Source organism: Plectropomus leopardus, chromosome 18 (genome assembly GCF_008729295.1).
Source record: "Plectropomus leopardus isolate mb chromosome 18, YSFRI_Pleo_2.0, whole genome shotgun sequence".
NCBI classification, from domain to species: domain Eukaryota; kingdom Metazoa; phylum Chordata; class Actinopteri; order Perciformes; family Serranidae; genus Plectropomus; species Plectropomus leopardus.
Window position 1 is genome coordinate 27002831 of NC_056480.1, and position 18828 is coordinate 27021658.

The following is an 18828-nucleotide window of genomic DNA, read 5'->3' on the forward strand; positions in this document are numbered from 1 at the left end:
GTGGTAGTAGTCTAAAAACATCAGTATACTATGAGGTCAAAAAATAGTTATAGTATGGGTTGTTGTGTTTATAGTAGGTTGTAAAAATGTCAGTGATGTAAAGTCATAGTATGGGATGTTTGCAAAAGGCCATTCAAAAGGAAAAATATCAAAGGAAAATTCATATTATAGTATGTTGTAAAAATGTCACAGTATATAGTGACAAAGTCATAACATGTCTTAATGTTAAATGTCAAAGTATCTTGTTAAAATAAATACATATGGAGTGAGTAAGTCCTATGACCTGTTATGAGTCTTATTCATGTTGGGCTCACTTTTATAGTACATTAAAAATGAAAAAACACTTGATTAAGTGTTCTTTTGTGGACAGTGACTAATTCCAGTGAATATTTTCCTTTGAGGAACATGCTCATTTCACTTAGACTCTGTACAAAGGAGCACAGGAGACTGGAGAGCTTCGTCATATGGAGCAACAATAATCACCTGAAGCTCAATATCAGCAAAATCAACAAGCTTGGATCAGAGAAACAGGATAGAGCAAAAAGTGGTCGTCTTGACAGCTGATAATGCTTCAAATATGGATGCTGATTAAAAAGGAGCTACAAATTCTAAAATATGGAAGCTTCACACACATCTTCAACCCTACAGCACAGAAGATCTATAATCAGTACACTTTTAAGATTAATGTCTCCAATTCAGTATGTGAGCAAATGTCTCCCCTTCCAAGTTATGGTGTTGAATAATGGCTAGAAAACATAACAACATCACAGTAAAGTTGACTTTCTGGATATAAAACATCACTTCATTACTGATCTTATAGGACATTTGTGTGAAATTTTGTGCAGTCCTAGTTTCTACCTTTGATGGTGAGGTTGAAGCAGCCCAGTCTGTCTCCAGAAAGAGAATCAGCTCCACACTGGAGTACGACCGCACTTGGCTGGTACATCTCCATGACTTTTGCCATTATCTGACACACACAAACACACGCATTATGTAGCATCACTTTGACGAACAGTGGAATTGTGGTGATTGCATTATTACCTAAATGAAAGCAGACTTACAGGTTTAAAGATGGCTTCATAGGACTCGTCATCAATGCCGTCTCTTAGCGGGTAATTTACTGCATAGTACTTGCCCTTTCCAGCTCCGATGTCCTGCACATATTGGAGATAACATTTAATTATTGTCAACACACACACAAGATGCACTGATTGTATCAGAAGGTAAGTTAAAACAAACAAACTAACCCTCAGGTCTCCAGTGCCAGGGAAGTATTCCCCATACTTGTGGAAAGAGACTGTCATGACCCTGTCTGTGGTGTAGAAGGCCTCCTCCACTCCATCACCATGGTGGATGTCAATGTCTATGTATAACACTCTCTGGTGGTACCTAGAGAGGAGACAGAATTTGGTTAAGAGGCATTCATATCAGGGTAGAAAACAGACAGGTGCTACGAGATAATATGGACTCAGTTGATTTAGGCTTGAAAAAATTCCTCAAGGTAACTCCAATAACTTTATCACAAAAAATCCTCAAGGCAAATAATTTCCCTTATGGCTTCATTAAATCCATCTATACAGTGAAAACTAAACAGCACACTGTGTTTGCATTGACGGTTATTTCTGTTGCACAATGCGCTCGCTTCTGATGTGAGGCGAAGATTGCAAAATGATGAAGGAAGACAGAAAATAACGAGGACAGTTTTTACCATCCACCACCACATATTGGAGCTGTGCAGACTTTCTCCCTCCCTCACTCTCCTTCTGTTGCATACACACAACTTTTTCCCACACAGCTGGATGGCTCAGGTGTATTAACAGACACTAGAGTACATATGGCGGCTAAGGCTGTCAGCATTAACGAGTCAATCGCAGTGCTATAATGGTATGAACGGTACGTTCTGAAAGTTGATTTGAGTCTCATTCTCGGGTCGTCTGATACATTTTATTGGGTCTTAAAATGTCATAAAATCCAATACAGCAGGTATTTTCATTTTAATTGTTCACAGTGTGTATAATCACCCCTTCACCATAGTAAATTAACATACATAAGGACTTGTTTTTTTTTTTCTTCAGTTGCAGATGCATGATTTTACTTGTGAACTATTTCAGTGCAAACAGAGAATTGTTTTATTTTCCCTTTTAATATTATACTGCTCTTAAATTAAGCAAAAGTAATGAATTTAAAAATTGCTGAGCATACATATTTCTTATTCGATTACTTGATTAATTGCCACAATAATTCATAATATACTCTATTACTAAAATATTCCATAGCTGTAACCCTAGTTGATTTGAGTAAGAACCACAAGACAACTAACAGTCATCCTTTTTTTTAACCATGCATTAAAATGGGATTAAAAATATACTGGGTGAATGAGTGGTCCTGATGCATATAATATGCACTCATACACACAACAACCAAAACTCATCTGGCCACCTTCACAGAAAAGAAAATGTTGTATTTCTATACATATCTGAAAACCACATGGAATTAAAACAGGCCAAAATTTCAACCAGAAACTGAAAATCTTTTTGAAAAGATAACTGTGATGGATGGAGAGCAAGGCACTTATTGTCATCTCTACAAAGGCATAAACACTACAAGAACATAGGAAAGGCTGCAATCACGAAAAGAACAATTGTTTGATTGTGACCATCAGACATAAAGCTCAGTGGCAGGTGTTGATGTAATCCAGCTAAACCAGGTCTAAAATGTACACGTCAAATTTCTTTGGGGACCCAGGAGAACTAAAACCTGCCAGCTGGGTGGACAGGATGATTGAATAAAAGGATAAAAAAAAAAAAAAGACAGGCAGCAGCTTACTTGAGCAGCTCGAGGATGGCTAGGACGATGTCGTTGACGTAGCAGAAACCCGACGCTTCAGACTTCTTGGCGTGGTGGAGTCCGCCGGCCCAGTTGATGGCGATGTCAGTCTGCTGCTTGTTTAACTTTAGTGCCCCAGCTAGAGCACAGAATGAAAAGAGTCAAAGTTACAATCTCAGTTTTAACTGACTTTAGTGTGTTGATCCAAATCTCTTGTATTAACATTTATAAATTTGCAGTGATTATTCAGATTATTAATATGGTTTTTTTTTGTGGTCCGTTATTGACTTTCTGAGCACCTCCTGGTCAGAGTGTGTGCATATTCTCCCCAGTGAAGACTACTACAGGTTGCTGAAACGATACATCTTTCACTGCAAGATACCACTGTGAAAAAGTAACTAACCCAAATTTAGAATACATTTCAAATCACGTTTTAGGCAAAGATTAACTAGACTTAAATATAGGGATGGGGATTGTTATTTTTTATTGCTCTTCTGTACAATATAATATCCCAGTCTTAATCAAGACCACTTTCAATACTTTTTGCTGTTATTTGGCGGACAGACAAGGTGACAATACGTTTTTAAAAGACCTGGTTATGTTTTTTTGCTCAATAACTGTACTATTCAAGTTTCTCGCCAAACACTAAATTATTTTTTTCTTGATGTTACATTTGAACACAACATGATGCTTTACTTACCTTTGCCTAATAGTCATTTTACTGAGCCGACCTTGAACACATCACAATCAAACCTTATGCAGCCTCTTTTATTTAGCTAACTAGCTCTTATCCTGCCAATTTCAAACCAGATTTCAACACTGGATTGCTACTTTTAACTGACAGGACTTGCTACAAAGTTTGGCTGTGCTTCCCACTGCTGCTGTGAGTGGATAATTATGAAGACTATGACAGTTGTGCTGCAGCAGCAGCTGACAGTTTTTTTTTTTTTTTAACCTGAAGACAGTCGAAGGTTCTGCATTCAGGTTAATTTGATGCACCGTTTTGATGTGCTTGTCCATGGAGGTTGTGTTCCTCCCCTTTCAAGAAATTATTTTGCAACATAAATTGCATTTCACTTCCTTCTTATCTTTTCCTTTGGTAAAATAAAAAGCCAAATTTTAGACCTCTTTGCACATAAAGCCATCCTCACAAGCAACTGACCACCATATTTCTTCTTCTCTCTGTTTACTACCTGTTGGCTGTCCATCCAATTGTATTCAAAGGAATAGGACCAATGAGACTTGACAGCAGTATGGATGAGCTCAAACGTTATTGATTTTCAGGTTTTGAAAAAAGCAGAACCAGGTCCCCCATAGAACCAGGTTTCGATCCAAACCCCAGCTTAAATGGGGATACACTTGTATGCAGTCAAAAATCCTCCTGTTGTTGTTGGTGTGGTTGGAATAACTTACCGACAGATCCACCTGTTGAAAGCTGGCAAAACTCAAACAGACCATCAAACACTGGACAGTCCTCTCCAACATTGACTGTATGAAAAATAACAAGACAAAAGAGATTAAAGTATGTGGACAATAAGAGTATTTCAGAGTCCACTGGAAAAGAAGCAGACACTCACATCTCTGCATCTGTTTGCTGTACTCAGACATGTTGTCTGGTCGGATGGACCTCAGGAACTTTATGTAGTCATCACTGTGATATTTGGTCATCTCTTCACCACTGGCTTTGTGTGGTCTCTGAGAACAGACAGAAAGATGAGGAGGAAGACAGGGACAGCTCACACCTTGCCTTTTGTCTGATTTTGATGTTATGCTAAAGTGCCGTCCACACAAAGCATAATAACTACAACTATAACCATAATGATGTGAGCATCCACACTGATGAACAATAACATTTTGTCAACAGCGGCGCAGAGCACACGCTACACACTAAACAAAAATGGATGTGATGAGCAGCTGCGCGCTGCGAGGAGGCTGAGGAGAAACAAACAGAAAACTAGAAGGATATGGCTTCAGGAAATTCTTCTTAGACCACAGAAATTGTGAGAATCAAACACTATTATGAGAGATGTCATCTTTTGGGGAAAAGATTCATTTGTCGTTTGGTATGAGTCAACATCGGTTTGCTGACAGTGGCGATGGTAAAAGAGGACATCAGTAAAGACAAAAACAACTTCAGAGACCCATCAGTGTCAAAGAGCATTTGGCTGCATGTCTCAGGGAAAAATGACTATTTTGTTTAAACTGAAGCCCAATAATAGGTAATATAGCCATGACAGACAGATTACACTATGTCAAGGGTTATTCCTAAATCCTAAATGACAGAGATAAACTGCAATTAAGAAGTTGATATTGTAAACACTCCTGACACTTTATTTTGTATTAAAATGTCCCTGAAATGTACTGATGACATACAAATTTAACACATTAAATTCAGAGGGTTTTGATCGAAATTCAGATTTGGTAATGTAGCCTATAAATAATCTTATACAACAGTTCGCTTCGACCAAGCAATTTGATTGGATCTAATTTCACTGAAAACATAGAGATAAATGTTCAAGATACTAATCAGCTGCTGCAGAACATGAAGACCAAGCTAACACAGATTAGCAAGCAACACAAAATGTTTATGTGTTGCTAGACAACAGCTGTCGCCTCCAACGGTTGTGGAACTATTTGTGTCAGCGGAGCTGAAAAAATCATTAAATAAACAAACAAATCATAATCTGTTGTTGCTTGTTACTATAACAAATAAAAGACGCTTGCAGAACTGTTGTATAAAAGCATATAACGCGAAAAGGAGTGATGCTGTGCTCGTATATCATCACGGCTGTCTTTCAGTCGTAGATAAGATAATCACAGCCGTGATGATATACAAGCACAACACACGACCTTGAGCGTGTAAATATCAAGGTGATGTTTTTCAATCAACAGTTGGGACTTTTTTATTTCATCTTCCTCTCCTGATATCAGTAAACAGCACCTACAGCATCTACTGGCCAGATCTGCTACAGTAAGGGAGACTCATCAGTTACTGATGACTACATTCACAGGAAGAAAAACTAAAAGAAAACCAAGCGGTAAAACAGCATGCGGCTTTATGCAGCTTTTTCAAAATAAACAGACATTTTGTGGTCAAAGTTAGGATCTATGTTAGGTGTGAAATTTAAATAAGAAAGATTTTAATTGGCTGTTAGTATTTCTATCGTTCATGAAATCATTCTGATCCAATAGATACTCTTCATCACTTTTGTTGTTGTTGTAGTTGACTGAGTTGGAATGATTTTGAAAACTATCTACCTTTTATAGTTACAGTTCCCAGTGAGGTCGACCTTTATCAGCGTTAATGGCAAGTTGGGACGCAACAGAATGTAATGACTTGCATGTCCTTTTTTACCTGTACTCAACTGAATACAAAACAAACAAGATATTTGATGGTCAAACTGATAAACTTTTGTTTTTAATTAAATATATCCTGATTCTGAATTTGATGCCTGCTAGTGTTCAAAAAAAGTTGGGACAGGAGCAACAATGAATTGGGAAAGAAGTGGAACGCTCAAAAACACCTGACACATTCCACAAGTTCAAAGGTCAGTTGGGGACAGATGACTGAGAATGACAGAGGCATTCTTGGATGTCTCAGACGTTCACATGCAAGGATAATGAGAGGTTCACCACTTTGTGAAAATCTGTGTGTGAAAAAATTTAAAAAAAAACATTTCTCTACATAACTGCAACAAATGTCGTGATTTCACCATCTACAATCCATAATATCATTAAAAGATTTAGAGAATCCTGAGAAATCTCCATACATAAGGGGCAAAGCTGAAATTCAGTATTAGGGCTGCACCTAACGATTATTTTTTTATCGATTAATCTATCGATTATTTATTTTATTGATCTAATTTTTTTTTTTTCACTGAATTTACAGAAAATAACGATTTAAAACTTGTCATACACTGCAGGGCTTAATTCCCCAACACAAAAATAGCCCAGTCTTAATTGGAAATCCGTGTTTTTTTGTTTTTTTTTTTTAATTCTTTATTTTTCTGGACAGCATTTTATGGTACAGAACATACATTAATATAGATAGTTCAATTTCCTTCGCTGTTCAGGGTTTCTTTTATGAAATGAAATTTTAGAACTATTTACAATTTGGGAGAGATCATGCATACACATACAAACTCGATAAGTAAAGTAAAGTAAAAAAAAAAAATTAATAATAATTATAATAACAAGAAAACGGTAATATAAAACATAATAAGGTCATCTATCCAATACATTCCACAAAATCTGGTTGTTCGGGGTTTTACATATTTTACCCACTTGGTCCAGAGCCCAATGAACATACTCTTCTGCAGGCGAAGAGAGAAAGTAATCTTTTCCATAAGATAAATATCATTTACTATATCTATCCACTCCTGTATTGTGGGGGGTTCAGGTAGCAACCAACGCCTTGTGAGCGCTTTTTTGCAGGCAGAGATTAGGAGACCTAACATATATTTATCAGAGCACTTTGCCTGAAAATCGACATGTCCTAAGAAAAGTTTAGAAAATTGCAAGTGCAAGTTCATTTTGAGTATGTGTTTTAATGCTTTGTGAATTTTGTCCAGAAAGGTCTAATCACTGGACACTCGCACTGTCAGGCCTGTAACATTATAGGTGAAACACCAGACTCCATTGAGAAAAACATGATTTTACTCCATTGAACGGCAGAACTGCTGCCTCCATCAGCTGTTGTGGAAGGTTAAGAGGTTCAAATATTCAAATATAGTGTACACTTAAACTGATATTGATTTTTTTAGATGGCAAAAATATGTTTTGCTGCAGTCCCGTCCACAGCAGCACATCACTTTGCTTCTGTGCTGGTGTTGTAGGACTGTACTTAAATTATCAGAGGAGGGGAGTGGCTGGGGTGTGACTTTTTTAAAATTTAAAATATATATCTAAAATACCACATTTTCAAGTTGTATGTCCCTAATCTGATGCTATCATTTTTTAATGCCTGCTCTGCAGCACCCCTGCCCCCTCATATGTAAAGAACAGTCCCTATCCATAACCACAGAGGGAGGCTGGCGTATTGACTAGAGCACATGCAGAACGCTGAGTCCAGCTAAAGTCTGACTGAGGTGTTTACATAATGGAATAGTCTGACTTCCAATCGCACTATCTGGGTGTGTTAGTCCCACTTTGCTTTAGCACGATTTCAGTCCGACTAACATGTTCTACATGTATTTTTAAAAGTCAAGTTTTAGTCAGACTAACACAATAATTAAACCTTTTCCAGCATTATTCAAATTGTATATTTACACAATGTCATTTTTGTCAAATAATAATCAGTAATGTTGATGTAAAGACTAAGTGGGTAGAGGCAACAGCTAAAACAGCTGCAATACAATTAGAATATTCCCGTATCCAAAATATCAACAATATCTAGTCCCATACCATGATACTGATATGACATCAATTTATTGCCCAGCCCAAATTCAAACACCAACTAATGGTCTAGGATAACCAACCAAATATGAACATTTTCTGCATCACAGTCAGAAAATTTCAGCAGTTAAAACACATCTTCTGGGTCAGCAACCAAATAAGTGTCGATGCTCTCTGGGTGAAGCTCATACTTTTTTCAAATAAAAACAAACTTGTATTTACAAAATGCAAAGTGGTGTACACAAAGCTGTGAGCTCATAGCTCTTAGAAAAATTCCACTAACGAGGTCATAACTACCACACTGGGGGGCGTAAATATGGAGTAAATATGACCCCATTTGAACTCAGCATATGTTCTGCACATGCATGTCAATAAGGCTACTTATTAGACCACTGGGCTGTAAACCGTGACATGACATACTGCCTGTTCTGAATGTTTGATGATGAATATGTGTACCATTACATCTTGGGCTGTACTAATATGAGATTTTCACAGTATCACAGTTTCACGGTATACAGTACTACGCAATATCACTGGTATTATTATAAGTTACAAATGCCCTGAATGGAATTAAAATAGAAGTCTTTTTTGTTGAACAAAGGTTTTTTTTTTTACTATATTTGAAATGTAAATCATTTTTAAATGGAAGAATGTGTAAACAGTTTACCTTTTGAAGAAAAATGAACATGAGATTCTATGTCTCCTAGCATGTTTTTAAGTTTCGTGTATATGCAATTGTACATGGGAAGATAACGGTCAATTTTCATACCACAGTATACCTATTATACTCTAGCTTTAAATGCTAGAGCTTGATTTTCTCAAAAGGAAGCTTAATGACGCATGAAATGTATGGATCTGAGTGTTGGGGGCTTGTGTGGAGTTACATAACTCACATAGATCTCCATTTTCCTGTACAGTCCATAGTTGAGAAGGAGGTTGTGTGTCATGCGGATCCTGTGGGGCTTCATGGGATGACCCTGGCCATAATAGTAGTTCCCCACATCCCCTTGAAAAAAAGAGATCATTAATACAAAATAAACAAAATGCTAATAAACCTACTGCCATAATCTGGGTAAAGTTACGAAAACTGAAGACAAAAAAGAAAGAACTGACATCAATTACATAGGGTTAGAAACAATTTTGTCGAAATATTTATTGGAACATAAAGTATAACTTGCTTTGCCCTATGGGGGAGACAAAATTAGAGCAGAACTGGGAAACTAAAATGTGCGTATTCTTTGTTCCTGTATTCTGGTTACAGATAGATAGATATGCATGTATGTGTATATGTATATTCATATATACACATAAGTATTTACACACACACACACACATATAAATACAAACACATATATGTATATAATATATTAAAGTGATCAATTGTTTAGATATTTATTTAGATATTTTGAAATGCAACTCCACAAAAACAAGATTCATAAAATCCTATTTCCGATAGTTTGTCTTATCTCTTTCAAAACTTTTGAAAGACTAATTTAAGACAATTTAAGGCCTTATTTTTGGGTTGATGAATTCACTACCATTTAAGGCTTTTTCAGGATCTGCGGGAACCCTAACAATGCATTTTGGCTCCTCTAAGTGAAGACAAATTCATGCCAAACTCAATACAAATGTGTGTCCTATTTATCTGCAAACAGCATACCTTTATGTAATGTTAAATAATGTACAACAGCAAGACTCTTATGTCTTTACTTCAGCCTGCATCTTGTCCACCAAGCAGTTTATGTTACTACTTTTTTTTCTTAAAACAATAAAAATAAAAAAATAACAGCTTGGCCTTTGATTCACGGAATATTCGACTGAACATTAGATTGTGAAGTTTAAATTAATCATATGATAGATGACAATGTTTCTCGGCATATGACAGATATAAATTACCAGACGTGTCAGAGGATATAGTTTTTTATTGTTTTGTTTTTTGTTTTTTTTTACCTACAATGACAAAAACAAAAATAAAAACGTTAGACAGCCCGGAGATAACATCCACATTTGATGGACGCTTTCAAGCTATTTAATCAGAACATTTGTTATTTCTACACTTACATGCGATATGTGGCATTTTCTTTGGAATATTCAGCGTTATGCATTACAAAAAAGAGAAATGCAATGTAACTCAACGTCCTTGTTTGCACGCTAACTTTTCGCTAATTAATCTAAGTGACAACCGTTGCGCCGGTCCCCCACTCTCTGAAGTTGTTAGCAATTTGGACTAACACTAATGAATTAGCATCGGCTAAACATATTGCTCCTCTGTTCCCATAGATGACAACGGCACAGCATATTCACACACCGCAACCCAATAAGATGTTTGAATAAATTGCGAAAATTGGTCTGGCGTTTGGATAACTTAAAACAGAGACGAACAATTATGATATCCTGCGTGCAGCTTCATGCTAACAGCTAGCTAAGCATACCGTGTAGCTAAAACAGGCTAGTTAGCAGGCTAACGTTAGCACGCTACACCGGCTGGCTAGCATGCTCGTGCTGCACGCTTTAGAATACACATGTACAATTTCCTAAACAGCTGCTTGCCTCAAATGCCACTTCATGTTTTTAGAGAGATGGGGCTGTAGAAGTTGGACATTTACCGTCATAATAGTAGCAAACTTTTTTCTTTGTTCCTTGAGACAGCGCCATTTTACGCCGGTTACTCCACTGTTTCGTGCCCACCGGCTTCTCCTGCACCACCAGGGAACCAGCGCTGAGCTCCCGTCAGCCAATCACAGCTGCCGCACCGCCCGCCTTGGAGGCGCTGGTAACCAAACCAAACACCGCCGAGGCTGCAGCTACAGCCAGACAGTGTCTAGACTGTAACAGAGCACACAGAACAAGTGTTTTGTCCTGAAGAATAAATGGATCAAAAATGAGCAGAAATAAGTAAAAAATTACAACACAATTACCGGTAAATCAGCACAAAAATTATATGTATAAAACAAACAAAAACAGTAAAGTAAATATTAAGAAATATAATTTTAAAAAAAGAAAATTTCCTGAAATATAATAAATGGACCAAAATAGGCAGAAATAAGTTTTAAAAATAAACAAAAACGAATATAAAAACAAACAAACAAACAAAAACAGTTAAGTACATAAATATTAAATAATTTTAGAAAAAGGGAACTTATCTGAAATATAAGAAACAGACCAAAATTTAGCAGAAATCAGTTTAAAAAAATACAAGAAAATTGTCTGAAAATCAGCACAAAACAATTATAAAAACAGACAATCAAACAAAAACAGGGAAGTAAACAACTGAAAAAAAATAATTTTAAAAGAGGAAATTACCTGAAATATAATAAATTGACTATGTGAGCAGAAATGTGTAAAACATTTTAAAAAGCCTGAAAATCAGAACCCTGCCTCAGTTTATTACTGTTTGCCATGTCTTTCATAAATCATTTGTCTCATAAACATTAACATTTATGCCTGCCTTAAAAGGTTAATTTAGTGCGCATATATGGGTTTTGTCGCCATTTATTGATGGTAGTGGAGAGGGTTAAAACATCGATACAGCATAGTTTCAAGATATTTTGCTTGGCAATATATCTTGCAAAAAGTTGCAATAAGTTTTTATCGTGACTTAAGTATCGAGATAATGTTGTATCGTATGGCCTCTGATGATTCCCACCCTTAACTGATGGTTTACTGCTCTAGGATTTTTTAAAAGTAGGTTATATGTGTATCTAAGCTTGAAACTTGACTCCAGAAATCTCCAATATGACTAACTACATATTTATATGCCTATTAACCCCATTGTTCTATCTAAACCAACAGCAAGAACTGGGTGTGTACCTTGACAAAAATTAAAATACCACATCTTATTTCTGGGTATTTTGTTGTTGTTTTTGACAAGATATTCCTCCGTTTGATTTGACAGGAGAATCTCTACCTGATCAAGTAAAAAAAAAAAAAAAACAACCTTTGGATAAGGTAAAAGCCCATTTCCATTGTGTAAAAAAATGCATTTTGAAATAGAATAAAATGACAATTGCAAGCAAATGTATTTCACATAGGTCATGTGCTTTGGCCATTCAAATAATGCAAACAATGTCAAACAGGAAAAATACTTTTTTTTTTTTGCTCATTTTTGGTTACTTTCAAACACAGCTTTAACGCTTTGAAACCTGAGCAAATTGGCTTGAATTCTTTCAAAAACATGGAGAGACGAAATTTAAATGCTTGTGAAAGGTGTCTGAACACAAGAGGACTGATGTCGATCCAGGTTTCAGAGGGTTAAATGTGGTTTACAGATTGCATGTCATGTACACTCATTGTCCTGTTTTTTACTGTAGTGTGCAATGACGCTCATTATGCACATTGATGCAGGTTCACTGGCACACATTGGGAAAGCAGACAATAGATGGTGAGCAGCTTTGTGTTGTTCCACATCACGTCCACCAGGTGTCAGTGTGAGCTCGCATGTGTTCAACTCTACTTCCCAAATCTCTGCAGACCCCGTCTGTCACTGCTGAATCAGAAATGCAGCCCCCCTGAGCTGATCTCTCACACTATCTCATGTATAGTATGCAGTGCAAACACACACAACAGCCCTACAATGAATAAACAAAACACTGGAAAGATTAACTCCTTGTGGAGCAGCCGTGAATAATTTACATCTCGCCGTGCCTGCTGCAAGTGTGCGGTGTAAAGATTTACACAGTATCAGTGTGCACTGATGATTTTGCTTTGTATTTAAAGACACTTTTTATAAAATAATTCCAGTGTTTGAGCTTGAATAAAATGGTCTGCTTCCAGAGCCAGAGAGCTGTATTGATGTGGAACCACAGCTTTCTTTAAATAATTCATAATTGTTTGAAGGCTGGGTCTAATATAGCTCAGATCTCAACTCATCATATCAGCATGTGAACTAGGTCAGTTCTGCCACAGCAGGACTGCCATGTTCAAGGAGGAATACTGTAGATGTGAGGAGGAGGAGGAGCGAGAGGAGAGGCAGAGGTAATGGTGCTGATCTCAGGGCCAGAAGACTAATAGGGGGCCAGGGGTCACTGCAGCTAACACGGCTCTGTTGGTGCATTCAATTACCTCCAAACCAATCAGCTGCAAACACGTGGGTGTTTCTGGGTTGATAGAGAATCACCATGTGACGTGTTGATGGATCGCCACATGCTATAAATTGACACATATCAGTTAACCTTTTGAAACGTGAGCAAATTGGCCTGATTCCTTTACAAAACATTGGAGGACGACGAGAAACTGAACAAGAAATGGCCCAAAAATAAGCAAGAAATGAATAAAATGTTACAAGCAAATTACTGGGAAAAAAAGGGGGAAACATAACTCTAACCCTAAAAAATATATAAAAAACAACAAGAAACTGCTCAAAATACATATTTTCTCTTTTCTCTGTATCATAATTTTTTTTAATGATATTTCATAGTTTTCTGAATGCTTTTCTCTCTACATTTTCAGCTAATTTTCAGATCAGTTTCATGTTACCTTTCACTTTTTTTCTTTTTTTTTTACAGTTAGTGGGACATTTCTTGCCAAGTTGCTCATTATGTTTTTCCCATGTTCTTTTAAAAAAATACTTTTATTTTGGAACATTTTTTACATTATAGGTACAATGAGCAGAAAAAAACAAAAACTGATGAAGAGCAAAGCAAACAGAAAAAAAAATCAAACAAAGATAAGTATGAGGTCATGTGATGTTTAAAGGGTCAAAGCTAATTTTCCTAATTTGAGGTAGGTTAATACACGTGATACATACAGTGCTTATAAGAGATCTGACTCACTGGTTAAATAAACGCACCATTTTTCCCACCGTGTGAAAGGCATCTCAGTGCAGCACAAGAGAAGTGAAGATGATTCAGGTGTTAAAGGGGTAAAATACTGACTTTTACTTTCATTCTTAATAGTGGATCATTGTCTTTGCTGTTGAATTATTGATGGTTTTTTATACTAACGACAGAGGGTGCATGCTGTACAGCATGTAGAGCCCTTTTGAGGGTGATTTACAATATTGGGGATCTATAAATAAAACCTGACATGAGTGAGTGATGATCCAGTAATGGCTAATAATAACATAAATGGCTGAAATACAAATTTATTGATGTCAAAATCTGGCTCATTCAGATTTTATGGGTAACATGTATAAATCTTATTACTCCCACTGTAATAATCTGCGTGTGCTGTAACCACCCAGGTTCAATTATTTGCTGATATCACATCTTTCAGAAAATGAAAATGACTGCCATGTTGATGTAAAACTGTGCTTTAAGGTCCAGTGTGCAGGATTCAGTGGCGTCATTTGGTGAAGTTGCAGAGCTGAAACTTCCTGTATGCCTAGCATGTAGGAGAATTATGGTGGGGAATGACACAAATGGTCCTGTTTAGAACCAGTGCTTTGTTTGTCCATTCTGGGCTACCATACAAAGAACATGGCCAGCTCCAAAGAAGAGGCCCTGCTCCCTATGTAGATGTAAACAGCATATTCTAATGTTTCATTTCCACCAGATCCGTGTTCAGACCGACTCCGATCTGTCACGGGAGATGGAGCAAATAGATTACACTCTAGTCTATGTGTTCACTTCCACTGGCTCCGCTGTGCTGCGAATTGACTCCTTTCCAGTTCCGGTAGTCTGGACCCTTGCGCATCAGATACACAAGGCTTATATTTTTGTGTAGAAGCGCTTCACATAAATTCACCCGAATTAAGCACAGAGAACACAGGAAGTCAGACAGCGACACAATATCAAAACATCCAGTTAATTTTCAGAATATAACACTCCGTGTTTACGTCCAATCATATTTCACTTAACTGCATCAACAAAACGTTACAATGAGTGGATCCAGGCCTGGAGTCAACAGGTCACAGGTTTTCAGAGGTCACGACCGACAACATGGACGAGGGGAAGCTACTTATAGAGGTGAAAACCCATAAAATGATTTATTTTGACACTACACATCCTTTTTACAACCATAGAAAAGAAATGCCGTGGGACACCATATTGGGAGTTCTGGGAGTAAATATGAGTTATTAGTAATTAGCTTCTGTGCTGATATAATGTGTAAGCGGTGGAAATCCATGGTTAAGGCAACAAAAACACAACGGCTTTTATTTTCAACCGATTGTAAATTAACAATTGTGAATTTTTCATACCATTTCTGCCAATTGAGTGCCCCAAGGATGATGTTTTTTGTAGGCTGACGCAGAAGTAAGTGTCACCCTGGTCACTCATCAAAAAGCCTGTGGAATTTTTCCATTGCAGAAAATAAGCTCTGTGGCAAACAATTGTTTATGATAGTTACACATTTTGTTCAGCAAGATAATCTTCACAAATGAACGTCACGTCAGCAGAATCAATCAGCAGAAATAAACAGTAAGCTTTGAATAAACTGCATTACAGTCCAACGGCATAACGTTGTCTAAAACGAGGCTCTAAAGGTGTGTTCAATGTGGTTCTGCGTGATGGCGTTCTACAGTCTCATCTCTCTACTTGTGAGCAACCAGCTTTTTTAAGACACATAAATGCTCTGAAGTTCTCATGTGGGGTGTTTACTGACATATTTTATGTCACAGGAACAAAATGATACAGTCTCTTAAGCTTGTGTGAATCACAGACCTTATTATTTCAACCATCTAACCAAAACCCAGCTAGCAGGGAACGTTCCCACAACATTGGCTGACGTAACCTACAAGTTGCAAGAATCTTTTAAAGAAAACATCTTAATCTAATGTTCAAAGAACATTTTAAGGATGTTTATAATAGCAAATAATGTCCCTGTAAGGTTAAATGCTGTCTAAGACGTAACGTTTTAACTGCAACATTCTGAGGATGTTTTGGTGATGCTGAGAGGTGACAGATCATAGAACCCTTTCATAAAAGGTTCCCAAAATATTACAGGAGAACAAGGAAGAACATTTTCAAAGTAACATTCAAAACGTGTTATTTAAGGCCTAACATTACAGACCATTTTTTAAAAACGATATGTCATCTAATTTGATAGGTATACAATAAAAAAATAGTAATAAAAACACGAAAAAAACATTTTTTTGATGTTTATAGAGAATGTTACCCTCACTTTAAGGAAAACGTTCTTGGAACTAAAAGAAAACTTCCCGCTGAAAACTTCGTTGTACCTCATTCAATTTAGAACTAAAAATTGCTAGATGGGAACCCATTAAAACGACCCAGACACCCAGATAATGGAACCAGAAGTGCTGAAAAGCTAAGAAATTTCTGGGTTTTTGGACTCATTCCTGGATACTTACTTATATATTGATGCCCCTAAATCCCACACACTGGACCTTTAATATCAGCCACTGTATCCATAGGCAACAATAACATAATAATGGTAGAATCGTGTAACGACACCACAAGTCGAAGCTGACCTTTATGTCAGTTAGCATATGTAGCAAAATCTAGCTAATTTCTGCTAATGTTAGCCACCATGAGCTACTGGTCAAACTAAATTAAGACAGGCTGTAACAGCCCCTGAGTGTGTTTAATTAAGAAGTTATGTCTTTTATTGTTCATGAATTCAATGTTTATTCTGTAAAAAAAAAAAGGATGAAGGTGTCTTTACATCTTTTTAAAAGTGGCAGTCTTGCTTTAAATTAGGTTTTGAGGTCAAATACGGAAGGACATGTTGCAGCTGCTTCGATGAAAATTTGTTTTTTCTTTCCTCCTTCATTTGTTTTAAGCAGACACCAAAGTAATGTAAATGTCTGAAACAATGAAGCATCGGCTCGAGGTGAATTTATTTCAATTTTGCATCCCTTATCCTTATTTTGCTGCAGTTAGACTTCTGCCAATGGGTGTTTGTTGATGCTAAGGTTCTATTTAACTTTTCATATGAAAAACAGACTCCAGACTCCTCAAAGTGCACTACTTCATAACACGTGTACAATGTGGGAAAGAAACTACGTACATTTACTCAAGTACTTAAGTACTTAATTACAATGTGTTTAACTTGTACTTTGAGTTTTTCCATTTTTATGCTACATTATACTCCTAATCCTACTGCACCTCATTTATTTTATAACTTAAGTTACTTTCCGAATTCAGATCAACACATAATCATAAACTCTGATACGTTATTGTAATTAGCCCTCTGAAACCTGGGCATCACTTTTCTTGTGCTGCTTTAATGATGCCTTTCACAAGATTTAAAACTTTCAACTCTGAGCAAATTGGGTTAAATTCTCTTAAAAACATAGTGAAAAAGGCAATGAGCAATTTGTCAATATTTAGAAAATTCTTTTTTTTAAAAGCTAGGGAAAATTGTCAAGAGAAATCTATGTATAATAATATGTTTACATTATTTCACAGAATTATTGTAATTTTTGAAGTTTGAAGTTTTTTTCTGATAATGTTCTTGTTTTTTTAAATTTTGTTTTGCATTTCCATTTTGTTTTTGCTATCTTTTAGGTAATTTTCTTGTACTTTTTTTTCTTGCTAAATTTTGGGTCAATTTTTATTACGTTGCATGTTTTTTAGGGAAATCAAAGGGTTTCAAAGGGTTCAACTACACAGCAGTATATATTAAAATAAGTCCCCTCTTTACCAGCTGCAACATTAAAGTGATGAGCACAGGAATGCATCAATAATTATAATCCAATAATATATTTTATTCTGTAACGGGCCATTTTGCACTATGTGTAATTTTACTTTTGGTACTTTTAGTACATGTTGATTACTGTACTTTTACTAAAGTAAGATTTTGGATACAGGACTTTACTTGTAACAGAGTATTTCTACATTCTGATACAGCTATTACTTGAGTAAAAGATCTGAATACTTCCTCCACTGCAGATGAAATGCATGATGTAAATAACCATTAAGACACACAAACAGGCAGGTAACCAACATTTATTTACCATTATCAACTTTACAATAAAACCAGTAACATCTGTCAACATTAGCAAAATAAAGAACAGAAATCAATCCAATGTATTTACAGAGACAAAGCAGATTCAGGCTCACATACGACAGATAAACAACTCTGCTTCATATCAAACCGCAACAGTGAACATAGCAAGCTTAAGTGTTCTTTTTTCATAGTAAGGTAAAAATCAAAGTTGTCTATTTTTTTTTCTTTAAACAAACAAGTAATAGCTTCTCTGAATCTTTAAGATGGTTCTCTATAATACACCACAAAATACTTCAAATTTGGGTTAAAATATAGGAATGTAAAAAGTTGGCGAGTCTCTTAATTTTCTGATTTCTTTTTCTTTTTCTTTTTTTTTTTTCTCTACCCAACAGTCATTTCAAGTGGTGGTGGTGTCCGAGTATCTCATCTAGCGTCGTTCCTTCAGCAAGGAGGCATCTTGATCTGCAGATTTTTAGGGAAAAGATGCTTTGCCTCCGTCCTTCTCCATCCATCCTTCATTCGTCTCTTTTTCATGTTGTCATTAGCTCGCGTTCCAGCCATTAAAATCCAGTTTCCACGTAGCGACCAACCCACAGCCTCAAACTCAGTCTGGGTCCAGATGTCGAGCAGTAACCAGGGAAGTGATCTAGTGAATCTAGTCTGTCGTCTTGTTATCATGACGAAAAGTGGCACGTCGAAGGAGTCTCTCACATACATGTGTATATATTTACATATACATATATCCATATACATATT

At 36.4% G+C, this 18828-nt stretch overlaps 1 protein-coding gene across 1 annotated transcript; it reads right to left on the bottom strand.

Moving 5' to 3' along the window:
* Positions 1-847: 847 nt before the first annotated feature.
* On the bottom strand, positions 848-10931 carry LOC121958196 (probable histone deacetylase 1-B). Its single transcript, XM_042507069.1, has 8 exons — positions 10827-10931; positions 9114-9226; positions 4404-4521; positions 4240-4314; positions 2827-2965; positions 1248-1389; positions 1062-1154; positions 848-967 (listed from the first exon to the last, which is right to left on the bottom strand). Exons 1-8 carry the CDS (start codon positions 10873-10875, stop codon positions 848-850), a joined length of 849 nt encoding a protein of 282 aa, XP_042363003.1. The 5' UTR covers positions 10876-10931.
* Between the last annotated feature and the right edge of the window lie 7897 nt (positions 10932-18828).